The 13,907-nt window shown below is 38.7% G+C and overlaps 1 protein-coding gene across 40 annotated transcripts in view; it reads right to left on the reverse strand.

Moving 5' to 3' along the window:
• Positions 1-333: 333 nt before the first annotated feature.
• LOC148853270 (uncharacterized) overlaps positions 334-13,907 on the reverse strand; it is a 62,873-nt gene continuing 49,299 nt past the window's right edge. For 27 of the 40 annotated variants that reach the window (XM_088984553.1, XM_088984591.1, XM_088984579.1 and 24 more), the window contains 4 exons: positions 10,727-10,877; positions 2,262-2,427; positions 1,706-1,775; positions 1,077-1,626 (listed from right to left, as the gene is read on the reverse strand). In XM_088984553.1, the coding sequence (XP_088840679.1) occupies positions 1,384-1,626; positions 1,706-1,775; positions 2,262-2,427; positions 10,727-10,877 (630 nt within the window). In that variant the 3' untranslated portion in view covers positions 1,077-1,383. Of the gene's footprint in view, positions 968-1,076; positions 1,627-1,705; positions 1,776-2,261; positions 2,428-10,726; positions 10,878-13,907 lie in introns of those variants that run through there. The other 13 variants (XM_088984581.1, XM_088984557.1, XM_088984566.1 and 10 more) reach the window with 1 other exon arrangement.

Consider the following 13,907-nt stretch of genomic DNA (forward strand, 5'->3'; position numbering starts at 1 on the left):
AGAGATCTAATATTGAGACCCCATCTTAAGAGGTTTGCACATTTTGGCCCAACCAATCCAATACATTCTATTCCCATGAACCGTGGCTCCACACAAAAAGTTAAAAAATAGAATGAATTTTCTTATAACTACAATAAGAGGTGAAACCAATATGTATCAACATTGATTAGAGAATGTGTTTTATAAGAATCAATCGACCTCCCAATTGAATACAATAGTTTCCCTTTCTACCCTTCAACTTTATTTTTACTTTTCATCATTAAAGGATCAATGTCAATAATTTTCAGGCTTCTGAAACCAATAGAAGCTCCAAGATATATAAAAGGGAATAGCTTTTGCTTAAATCCAATGACATTCTTAATCATATTGACCGTTGAGCCAAGGGAATATTCATATTAGAGGCAAAGTTAAAAGAAAGTCCATTTAGCTTTTTACAGTTGCAATAAGCTATTTTGAACAAAAAAGCTGCCGATCAGCCAAAAACTAAAAAAAATGCTTCTTTTTTTTCTCAAAATTACAATCCTAAAACAAAACACTTTGAACGCGTACCAAGTGTCTAAGTTGTTTTGCTTTTGGGAATTGGGGCTGCCAAAGTCAATCAAAGAATATATACTTTTTTTTGGCTGGAACTAGGGAAGCTTCTTGCACTCATTACAGAAACTTCCATTTGGATGCTCACCTTTTAATTATATATACGATGCATGTATGTATTTGTTCAGATGGGCTAGAGTTGGGTTCAGGCCTAGGTTGGGTTGGGTTGGGCTGGGCTTGGATCGGACATGAGCTAACTGAGGCCTCAACCCCAAGCCCAAATCTACCTTTCCACAGTTGCTATAGTCCAGGTTGGTCGGGATAACAGAACTTGAGCGAAGGGGATAACCATGAGTTTTCACAGGGAACCACGATACAATGCCAGTACTCAAAGCCCTTGCGCAACATGCCAACATCATTTGACAGTGAAGTTTTACTGCACCAGTAAAACACACTGAGATCACTACTAGTCTACTATATCCTCCAAAACAGAAACCCTTTGATCAAAAAAATACCAACTGATTTACCGCAATTAAAATAAGAGATACCCGATTAACCAATAATACCATTATCAATAAACCTATGTTTTACAAAGTGATTTTTTGTGGTCATCTCATTAAATAACACCAAAATGAACCTTTAGGCTTAGTTTGGTAGGAGTACAAATACAAATATGTAGAGTGCAAAACCTTATATTTTGTATGTATTTACACTATATATTTGCATTTGTACTCTTTCCAAAGTGAGCCTTAATGATAGAACATAATGATATACAGGGGGGCGCACAGGGGTATGCATTTAAATTGATGCTATTATAGGGCAATACCCGTTTGAGTAGCTTACTTGTATGTTTTAGTTGGCGGAACCAAGTAATTTGTCTTCCTCCTTTGGGATGTCACTCATGGATACCTGCATGCCTGACTTAATTTTATTCCACTCATTCTCCACACGGAAGAAAATCCACTGGAAGCGTCGAAGAATCTCCAAGGCCGTGATAGTAAAAACAGTCAGGTAGTTATGGCGAAGATGGGCAGACAGCTTATATGTCCAAGTACAACGGAGGACAAGGTTGCTTCCTATCACCCAAAAGTAAACCTGCAAAACTTAACATTTCATAATTACTTTTTGTGCACATTTAAAACTACCAGAATTTCATTATAGCCGGGAACCTTACCCATTGTCGTCCATACAATAGGTTTGAGCAGATATGCTGTTTGCTGAACTTGAAAATCCGAGTGAAGCCACTATCAAATGAGAAGACGAGTTAGCACATAATTTTCTTTTCTTTTTCTTGTTTCCAAGAAGAAATGGTAGTAGAATACTAAGGTTGTGTTAGGTTGCAGTGCAAATTCATTTAAACTAGTACAAATGCATGGGAGTGCAAATGTAAAAAATGCAAATTATTGTTTAATTTTGTTTTGGATTTTACTTTATGTCTTAATTTACTCAATCTGTACTGCAATCAAACAAAATAAACTAAAATTTGAAACAGAAATAGGTCAGAATTTACACTCAAATCATTTGCATTGTCATGTTTTGCATCAGTGCAAATTTATTTGCACTGCAACCAAACACAGCCTAAACTACATAATAAATTATTTTAGGAGCCAAGTCAAAATATTTTAATACTAGCACAAGGTTGTCATCTTTTCATATGGTGCAATGAACGAGTACTCAAAATAGGAGAAATTGTCAGGTTATATTTGACAAGAAAAGAAATTCATGTATACCTCAAGTCCCAATCACGGGTCACATCCCAGTAAAATGAGTAGAGCGAATTTACAACACTTGAAAGAAGCCAAAGGGGGCGAAAATTATTTGTCCACCTATCAGGGAGGACGTGATATTTAAGGGCTGAGAGAAAAATCACTGGGACAGCCGTTGAATATTTTAAAGCTGAAAAGCATACATAAGTAAGGTTAACCAAAACAGTCATTAGGGCAAAAATGCAATCTATATGGAAGACCAACTAGTTAATCAAATGAGCATACAAGACCGACTAGTTAATCAAAAACAGAGTTCGTACAAGCATCTTACTGTTTACAAAAAGGCAGGAGAAATTTAATGTCGTTCAACACACTATATAGGGAAGCTCCTATTCAACCTTACCTATCTCTGCCATGTGGAAGAATTTTGTAGCCAAACATAGAAATGTCTATCATATAGAGGGCCCTCCTAACCGGTCATATTAATTCCTCTCTCTCTCTCTCTCAACACACTAAATAGGGAAGCTCCTAGAAGAATTTTGTAGCCAAACATAGAAATGTCCATCATATAGAGGGCCCTCCTAACCAGTCGTGATAGTTCCCCTTCCCCCCTCTCTCGCTTTCTTCTGTGTGTGTGTAATCAAAAACAGAGTTTGTACAAGCAACAGAAGAACGTTGTTCAACACACTTAATAGGGAAGCTCCTATACAACCTCACCTATCTCTGCCATGTGGAAGAATTTTGTAGCCAAACATAGAAATATCCATAATACAGAGGGCCCTCCTAGCCGGTTGTATTAACTCCCCTATTCAAAACAAAAGCAGCAAAAGTTTTTTTTCCTCTCCCCGTCCCTCATGTGAGCAGAAGTTTTTTTTCCCTCCCTCCCTCGTGTGTGTGTGTGTGTGTACAGCAGTAAAAGTTGTGCCCAACTTATGAATACCTATCCAAATGTTAAGATTTTATTTAAAAGAAGCATAAAAAGAAGATTTATATTGAACAATGCAAGAACACAAAGACTCATTTTGAGAAACAAAATTGCCATGGTGAAGTTTCCAAGTTGGCTAGGGTTCCCCCATTAAACAACTGATAGGAAATCCACTCCTTACATATACAGAAATTACCTAAAATATCACTTTACTAACAATGTCTAAAACTTCCTCCCACTTTTACGCACCTCCAACAGGCCCCTGTTATAGAAGTCTAAGGCGGTAATCATTATCCATTTGTTCATTCCGGTAAAGGGTGACCCCAAGTCAATCCATCCATTACAATTGGATCAAATATGGAGACACCCCAGTTTGATATCATTTGGTTATATGCATCTTGCATCAATAAAGCCGGTCGGAAACTTGGAATGTTTTATTTGAGCCAAGAATCATGTATCCAAGTTCGAACAAATGATTTTCAATTCATTTTTTCATGATATACAAAAAGTTACTTTTAGTTCATTTTTATCAAGAGTCAGTTGACTAATCAGGAATAATCTAGTCTTTCACTCTTTCTACCTTATTTTATATAAGTATGTTGTTACAGGTCTGTCCAGGTTTAAGTAACCACGCCCACACTTAAAGTAGGAGAAGTTTAGTCTTTGTATGATATTAAGATAAGTAATAGATCTGGCTGACTGGGAGGGTTGAATTTTCTCTCCCATTCTTCTATTCCATTTGTTTCTCTCCTCCCTCTCTTCTATTACTCTTCTCTTCACTCTCTTTCATTTCTAAAAGCAACTGAATAACATTGACATTGTATTAAAGCACCAAGAAGGAACATATGAAGGCTCTAATCCTATTTCAATCTGCTTTTTTCCTCACCTGGGTTGCTGTACAAGGAAGACGACATATATATTATGTCATCATGGTTCTATCTCTAACTTAACCGTGATTGAACCTTTGACCCGTGAACCTCTCCCTCTTCTGGTTCTATGCCTGGTCCAGTTCTCTGAACATTGGGAGAAACCAAACCAAACAATCTAGCACAATCTGAAAGATTCGGTTTACAAAAGAGAAATGATAGCCATCAAACTGAATGGTAACAATTACATGCATTGGTCTAAACCTGTGGAAGTTTTTCTTAAAGCTGAAGGAAAGTTTAAGTATTTGAAAAGTGCCAAACCAGAAGCTAATAATGTTATGGAATAGCATGAAATCCAAGAGAAGTGTTAATTTTATGTTTTTTCAGTATATCCAAAGAAGCCTGGGAACATGCCCAAAGGATGTATTCTGGGAAAGACAACACCACACATGTATTAGTTATTCTAGCAGTAATTCCAGTTGCAACAGGGTGACAATAATATAAAGGATTATTATGCTAATCTTAGAAGTATAAAGATAAGTGTGTTAATTTTATGTTTTTTTCAGTATAGCCAAAGAAGTTTGGGAACATACCCAAAGGTTGTATTCTGGGAAAGACAACATCACACGTTATTAGTTATTCTAGCAGTAAGTCTAGTTGCAACAGGGTGACAAGAATATAAACGATTATTATGCTAATCTTAGAAGTGTACGAAATGAGCTTGATACTTATCAGCCTCTTAGTTTTGACATTAAAACTCAGCAGCAAGTGGGAGAAATTTGATGTAGCACGCTTTTTACTTTTTTTTTCTTCTGGAGATTAGGCTAGAGTTTGAACCCGCTTCGTACCTAAAACTTGGGGAGTGCAAAACTTCCTTCATCACAGGAAGTCTTTGCCCACTCAGATGCATACAATGTCTCTTGGTTCCACAGAGACAATTACCGGGCATGACAGATCAGCATTAGTAATAGCGGTGATCATGGGCCAGGCTGGCACAGGAGTAGCACCACTGTAAAGTGCATTAACCTAGGCCTGGGCCCAACCTGGCCTGCACACCAGGATTACAGGCTTTCTGGGCCTAACGACTTTAAGCCCATTGCATCTTATGATAAAAATTTAATTATTTATAAAATTTTAAATTAAATAACATATTAAACAGTAAAACAAATATTGCACAAGCGAATTCGCATCTGCGCCCCACAGCACATCCCAACCGTGTTTTGGGAACATCTTCCAATGACAACTAGAGGAGATGTGCCCAATGCACATTGAGATGTGCATGTGAGGCACCAATGTGAAATCTGCACAAGTGTAATCTAAGTTGGGCTTGGCTAGGCTTTGGACCTATAGCACAAAAAGCATGGGCCTCATTTAATTCCTACACAGCCCAACCCGGCTCAGAAATTCCGGGCTTGGGCCTAGGTTTTGATTTCAGACCCAGCTCGGTCCTGCAAATTTTAGGGCTGGGCCTGGGCCTAAATGCTTCAAGCCCAGTCAACCCACATACATTTAAATATATGTATTTTATACATAACCTATACATATGCATATATGTAGAAGATACAGATAAGGAGGAATAAACTCTCTTAGCTCCCCCGAAAGAGGCAAGAAAATACAATATAGCCCAGAATTTAGTGTTTCTTCCCACCCGTTGTTTAGCTAAAGCATCAGTCATGGAGTTGGCATCCCTATTCACCATTCAGCTTGATATCCATTCCTTGAGTCAAGTGTCTAATTTTCCTTTTTTTTCATTGGCGTAACCCCACCATCCCCTCTCCTCCTCTTTTTGAAGCCAACCAATAACCAGCTTAGGTTCCCCTTCAATAAGTACCTTAGAAAGGTTGAGCTCTTCGGCTCTCATAGCTCCTTCCAAAACAGCAAAGATTTCTGCCCATAATGAGTCCCCAACACCAATGGGAGCAGAAAAAAGAACCACAACATTGCTATTCCCATCCCAGAAGACATCTCCAATACCTGATGGCCCTGGATTTCCTTCACTAAATAAACCAATATTTTATGTATAAATATTATAATGACACTTATAATATGTAATTATATATAACATTTTATATTATATTGTTAGGTAACTGCCTAACTCAGGGCTTTTCGAGGAAGCCTGCCTCCTGAAGCGAGAGAGAGAGAGAGAGAGAGAGAGAGAGGGAATTCCCAGAAATCAATTCTGCTCCTTCTGGACTTTCTTTCCTTATTTATAACTAGGATACACTCAGTTACAATTCTGTTATACCAACCTCTCCACTTGTCCAGTTTGTTATGTGGTCTGTTCGAGTGGTTGGCTTTCAGTTATATTGCTTAAAGGCTGACATGGCCTTTTCTTGTACACTTGTCTCTCTGTTCCACTTATTTGTGTCTTAACAGTCCCTCCTCCCTTGAAAGAGACCTTGCCCTCAAGGTCAAGATGTGAGAATCTATTCTGTAAGTCCAAGTAAAGTTCCCAAGTTGCATTTTCAGTGGGAGACCTGACCATACCACCAATGCTTCTGGTTCGATGTGATGCCCCTTGCGTATCCACCTGAAATCTGTTATCTGGGTAGGTTCAGTTTTAACTTGGCCATCTTCTGAAAATGATGAAAGGATTGTTGTCGTTATTGCTCCCGTTTTTGGCCAATTCTTTAATGAGATACATGAAATATGGGATGCAATTTTGCCGTCGCTGGAAAGTCTGTATGCCACGGACCCAATGCGTTCAACAATCTGAAATGGGCCTAAGTATCTTGGACTCAGTTTGTTCCACCCGCGGCCTGCTACTGAAACTTGCTTGTACGGTTGTAGTTTAAGGAAGACTTGATCTCCAATTTGGTACTGGACTGGCCTATGATTTCTGTTGTAAGAGTCCGTCATCCATTGTTGGGCTTGACGGAGAAGGGATTTCAGCTCTTGTAACACTATATCCCGTTGGAGAAGTTGGTCTTCCACTGCTACTACTGCTGTAGACCCTTTCTCACATGGGAGTAGGAAGGTGGGTCCCGTTCATATAGAGCCCTGAATGGAGTCATTCCTGCTGCACTGTGATAAGTGGTATTGTACCACCATTCAGCCCAATGGAGCCACTTGAGCCACTGGCGTGGCCTATCCCCTGCATAGCACCTTAGACAGGTTTCCAAACTCTGGTTGACCACCTCAGTTTGTTCGTCTGTTTGAGGATGGTAGCTGGTAGATTTGAAGAGTTTCACTCCTTGTAACCGGAAAAGTTCTGCCCAGAAACGACTCATGAAAATTGGGTCACGGTCTGAGACAATGGAGTTAGGGGTACCATGCAGCCGGGCCACCTCCTTGGTAAAAATCTCAGCCACCTTTGATGCTGTGAAGGGGTGGGAGAGAGGGAGGAAGTGGCAGTATTTGGTGAATCTATCAACAACTACGAGAATGACAGACTTGCCATAGAAAAGGGGCAGCCCCGTTATGAAGTCCATGGATATATCGGCCCACACTTGTGTAGGCTTTCAGTTATGTGGTCTGTTCGAGTGGTTGGCTTTCAGTTATATTGCTTAAAGGCTGACGTGGCCGTTTCTTGTACACTTGTCTCTCTGTAGCCCTAATTGTAAGTGCAAAGCCCAGCCTGACGTGGCCTCCATTCCCATTCTTGAACAATGTGGAACTTGGAATAACACTTAACATTTGAGTGTTATCTTAAGTTACACATTGCTTAGGAATGAGAATGAAGGCCTTGCCTAGGAGGAGAACTCTCATACTTTCTATAAGGTTCTAATCACCTTCACCAACATCGTATAAACAAGTAGATTTGAGAGGTGGATTTTGTCAAATGTGATTCTGCCCCCAATTAACAGATGGCTCTTCTTCCATACCACCAATTTCTTTAAAACATCTCCAACACTCTACCCCAAAGAGCCAACTCTCCTGGTTTTTCTAAGTTTATCTCATCTTTTCTCTAAAGTTCTACAAAAAGAGAGAGTAGGGATATGTTTGACCAAAGGTTCAAAATATCGTTATGTATCGGCTTGTTTCGTCCGATAATATCGTATCGTGGTCTCCCCAATATTCCCCTACAGAGGGTGTTTCAGGTACCATGGTTCAGAGGGTAGTCATGCCTTAAACCGACCCCTCTAAACCATATCCGAAAAAAATAAAAAAAATAAAAACACAAAAAAAGCGCCAATACAGGTCGATACACCAGTAAGGCGTATTGACTTGTATCAATACTTTGAACCTTGGTTTGACCCATTAGCCACTAATTTCCTTCAAATACCATTTCCAATGTAGTGATTTAAAAGGTGTGCCTAGGCGCACAGGTGAGGTGAATTTTAGGGTAGGCACGCCTTGCGCCTTAGCCGAAGCATGCACTTTTTGAAAATTTTATTTTTCTTTTTTTGAACCTAGCAACTAGGTTGGGGGTTCCACCCCTGGACCCTCGATCATGCCATAAAATATCTTCTTAAAATGCAATTAAAATCATAAAATCATTATTTCTTGTGTGGAAATTAAGAATTTAAGACCCTAACATGGGCTTGTTTGGGCTTGCCTCGAGGGGTGTGGCACAAAGGCAGCTCGTAGAATCAGGAATCTAATATGTTTTACATCACATTAGCTACTTGAAGTAATACAATTGAGGAAAAAAAGAGATTGTGGGTTTTACATGCTTGAAAATGTTTTATATGTTTGATTTTATTTTTAAATTTTCATTTTAATACACTTCACATGTTATGTTTATGTATTTTAATTTTAGATAATAGTTTTTTTAATTTATTTTAAAATTTAAGTTTATATTTTATTAATATTATGTTTAACATTTTTTATTTCATTTTGAATTTTTGGCATTTTTTGAACTTTCTGACATATTTTATTTTCTATCTTTTTTTTTTGTATTTTTGCACCTTGCTTCAAAAAGGTGCACGCCTCGCCTTGTACCTCGGACACAAATTGGCCCCTGTGCCTTTTTTGACCTTTGTGCTTTTAAAACACTCCATCTTAGTTCATATCAGGGAAGGTATTGGGGGGGCTTGGCCAAGGTCCAAGGGCAGATCTCCCAGCCCAGACACTGCACAAAATTCACTTTTGTATTATTGTCGCTTCTTTATTGGGAATTTTCTATTTGAGATCCTATTAGCAACACTGAAGGCTATGACCATTTTCATAAAAAGAACAACACTGTTTTGGAATGGTAGAATACTGATATGTTTCATTCTATTGCCAATGGGCATATTTATACAGTAAGCTGCTGTAATAAATAGAAAGAAAGAAAAATAGAAAGAAAAGAAAATAGAAAGAAAAGAAAATAGAAAGAAGAAAAAATAGAAAGAAGAGAAAATAGAAAGTACAAAAATAGAAAGAAAAAACTTTCTAAATCAATCCTTCCTCAATCCTAGGAATATATACAATTCTATTTTCAGATCTAAACCAGTAACCCCACGTTTTCCAACAAACACCAACCATGCTGCACAAAAAAAAAAAAAGAAAAGAAAAATGTGAAACTTTAGCAGAACCCCTACTAAGCTTCCTAGCATCCAGAATCAGATGGGTATCCATACTTTCAAGATTCCACTTCACAGAAGAATGTTCAATTCTTCATATATGCATTTTCTCCCAAGCTTATCAATAAAATTATTTGCTTCATATTTATCAATTTTAACTTAATTTTTTAATTGAGAATCTAGAATCAAGTATATGGATCAGGAACCCTACAACCTGCAAGAACACTTTTTGGAGAAGGGAAAAACCAAGAGGTCTCAAAGAAGCAGAGCACAGAGAAAGAAAGAAAGAAAATAACTCATAACCAGGAAAGAAATTACCTAAGTGAACTTTCCCCAAAAACAAATCATACCCACTCCCCAGCAAGACTATCAGCTATCAAATTGGCAGACATCAGAGCACATTCAAGTCTGAAAAAGATATTGAGTTCATTTACATTAAGAAATAAATGGAAGAACTCAACTCAATCATTAACTATGATCCCTGCTTTCTTCTCTCCATCTACACACAAAGGAAAACACTACCCTAGATGCCAAAAATTTTTTATGTGATCTCTGAGTCAATGTGCTGGTACAATCCATGAATACTTGTCCTGATTTTACATACTGGTATATTTACCTTCAAACTAGTTTTACTCTTATTTAGTGAATAATTTTATTACACTGCTTCAACAAACCAATCTAATTCAAGTCCTCAACTCAGTTATATGCTATCCCAAGTACAACTTCTTTAACTTCAACTAAGTTGTTCCACAAGAAACCAAATCATCATTTATAGTCTACCAAAGGGAAAAAATGCTAATTGAATATGTCAACTAAGAGAAGACATATATGAAAGAATTGACAAATATTTTAACAGTAACATGTTAAGGGCTAAAATATTAATTTGAATATCTATTTGAGCCTATTATTATGAGTAAAAAAGTATCCATCTGCTTTGTACCAATTGCAATTTAAAGGAAAAATAGAAACTCAAAAATCATAACTATAGTGTCTCATTGAAACAGTGATCAATGCGTGATTGTAAAAAGGAGGGAGATAAAAAAGGGCCATTCCCCATTGTGTAGCCCATGAACAAAAAAAAAAAAAAAACTGTTGGGCATGACAATCCTGAGTCTTGAAAGGTGTTGAATTTAGACAAACCTAACTTCTAGCATACAATGGCTACTTTCAAATGGGGAGAGAGAGAGGGGGGGGGGGGGGGGGGGCGAGGGGGCAAATAACAAATGAGAAAATGTAATTAAGAGTACATACCATTTAAAAGAGTGGTCTTCTCCTTGGTGTCCTTGTATTGCCGCAAACACTGGAGAAAACGACACATATAAGGGAAAACAAGCACCAGTGGGATGGCAATGGAATGACTGCCACACACAGAATCGGCTTCGAACCATGCAATTGTAGCAACCTGCATATTGAAAGGATATCGCTCAAAAAAAAATAACAGAAGTAATACAACATTACATGCAACAAGGAGTGTATATATGAAGGTTGGATAAACAGTGTAATGTCAAACTGTAAGCAGCAAGTTACTTTAGCTTTCACTAATCCTATAATAACAAATCCAAATGATAACACAAGACAAGGATACAATATATGAATATATGTATGTTTCTTTTTGTTATATCACAATCACAATCACAATGATTATCAACAATTTTATAGGAACAGAAGCAAAAATTATATATGTAATATTTTATATATTAGTAGTGGTTACCAAAGAATCACCAAAAGATGGAGGAGAATTGCAGATGGTATGATAAGAGGTTTAAAGATGAATTGCAGAAGTTAAGGCTGTCTTGGAACTACGTTGGGGTTGATGCAGCATGTTTTCAAATGGAGTCTGATAATATTATTGTGTTCAAAGGAGTCCCCCTTCTAATTCCAAAAGTCTGCAGGTGGAAGATGTAGAGACCACTGATGTGGGCCCCATAGCAGTGGTCCCCACTGTGTTCGTAGGACAGCATGTGTAATTATTTGTTTCAGTCACAGTAGTGTCAGTTGGGGTCAGTTTGTTGTTTCGGTGGTTGTTTATTTCAGTTTTTATTTACTTTATTTGTCATGTAAGTACTAAGGGCAGATCTGTCCTCTATGTACTGAACATAACCTATAAATACTAAGAGAGTGGCGGCAGCAGATGTGTTAGAATCTGTCCCTCCTTTCAAACCCGTGTGTTCTCCTGTTTCTCTTCTCTTCCTTCTCCTTCCTCTCACTTTTCTTCTGCTTTTCTTAACCTAAAATCTATTAGGGTTCAAGACTGATTGCAGTCTTGATCTTCTACTGAAGACAAATAGAGATTTGGGCCTACCATTTCATCTCTGGAAATTAGAAGTTTCTTGTTTCATTGCTTCTCTGTGCAAGGCTCAGTTGGATGGTTTCTTTGTGAAAGACCTGCACTCAGCTGTTGTCAGCCTAAGCAACGTAAGACCAGAAGGAATCCCCCGGAAGGTTGAGGTGTTTGTAGATGGAGCAAGAAGAAGATCAAGACTAATCAGTCTTGAATCCTAATATGTTTTAGGTTTACAAAACAGAAGAAAAGTGAGAGAAAGGAAAAGGAATAGAAGAGAAACAGGAGAACACAAGGGGTTGAAAGGAGGGACAGATTCTAACAGATCTGCCGCCGCCACTCTATTATTATTTATAGGTTATGTTCAGTACATAATGGAAAGGACAGATCTGCCCTTAGTACTTACACGATAAATAAAGTAAATAAAAACTGAAATAAATAACTGAATTAACAAACTGACCCAAACTGACACTACTATAGCTGAAACAAATAACTACACATGCCGTCCTACGAACACAGTGGGGACCACTGCTGTGGGGCCCACATCAGTGTTCTCTAAACTCCCCCTCAAGTTGGGAGTAGATATCTATCATTCCCAACTTGGATAGGTCTGTCTCTAACTTCTTCCTTGGTACAGCCTTGGTGAGGATATCCGCGAGCTGCATATTAGATGTGATATACGGAAGACACACTTCTTGTGATATGACCCTCTCTCGCACAAAACGTCGATCAACTTCGATATGTTTAGTTCTGTCATGCTGCACTAGGTTGTGGGCTATATTATTAGATGCCTGATTGTCACAATACAGCATTAAGGGCTTTTCATAGTCAATACCCAACTCTTCAAGTAGTGACCTCAGCCATAAAACTTCAGCCACTCCGTTAGCCATTGACCTGTATTCCGCTTCAGCACTGGAGCAGGAAACAACACTGCTTCTTACTCCTCCAAGAGACAAGTTTACCTCCTACAAGGGCACAATATCCAGAGGTAGACCTTCTGTCATCAACACTCCCAGCCCAATCGGCATCTGTATAGACCTCCACCCTCATGTGATTATTGTTCTTGAGCAGTATACCTCTACCCGGGCATCTCTTCAAGTATGCTAATATTCTCTCTGCCGCAAGAAGATGAGAAGTTCTAGGGGAGTCCATGTACTGGCTAACAACACTAACTACATAACTGATATTTGGCCGAGTGAGGCAGTGATATAGGAGCTTTCCAACCAACCGTTGGAACATAACTTTGTCTTCAAAAGGCTCCCCGCCCTATGCACTAATCTTGTGATTTTGTTCAATGGGTGTATCAGCAAGCTTAACACCCAACTTTCCATTTTCCGCCAACAAATCTAGAACATATTTTCTCTGAGAGATAAAAATCCCCTGCTAGGATCTAGCAACCTCAATACCCAAAAAGTACCGTAGTGCACCAAGATCTTTCACCTCAAACTCTTGATGAAGGAGCTGTTTGAGGGACTCAATCTCATGGCTGTCATTTCCTGTCACCACAATATCATCAACATATACTGCAAGTAGTGTCAGAGAGGACTCCACCCTCTTGATGAATAGTGTATGATCTGACTGGGCCTGTACATAACCAAACTTTCCAAGGGCTAATCTGAACCTATCAAACCAGGCTCAAGGTGACTGGTTCAAACCATACAATGCCTTGTTCAGTCGGCAAACCTTCTTACCTGTCTCTATAGATAGAATCCAGGAGGCAACTGCATGTAGACCTCTTCCTGTAAGTCTCCATTCAGAAAGGCATTTTTAACATCCATCTGGAACAAGGGCCAAGAATGATTTGCTGCAAGGGATAACAGAACTCGGATGGTGGTCATCTTGGCTACTGGAGCAAAGGTCTCCAAGTAGTTTATACCATAAGTCTGAGTGAACCCCTTTGCAACCAGTCGGGCTTTGTACCTTTCAATAGAGCCATTAGCATTACGCTTCACAGTGAACACCCATCTGCATCCCACCGGTTTCTTTCCTTTTGGTGGGTCAACTAGTACCCAAGTATTATTCTTCAACAGGGCATCCATTTCGACTTGCATTGCATCTTTCCATTCTGGAACTGATAAGGCTTCTTGCACTGTTCTTGGAATAGGGACATCGGCAATGGATAAGAACTGTGAGATGTTGTGAACTGTAGAA

Source organism: Nelumbo lutea, chromosome 4, assembly GCF_056320005.1.
Source record: "Nelumbo lutea isolate HS-2025 chromosome 4, American lotus-T2T, whole genome shotgun sequence".
NCBI lineage: Eukaryota > Viridiplantae > Streptophyta > Magnoliopsida > Proteales > Nelumbonaceae > Nelumbo > Nelumbo lutea.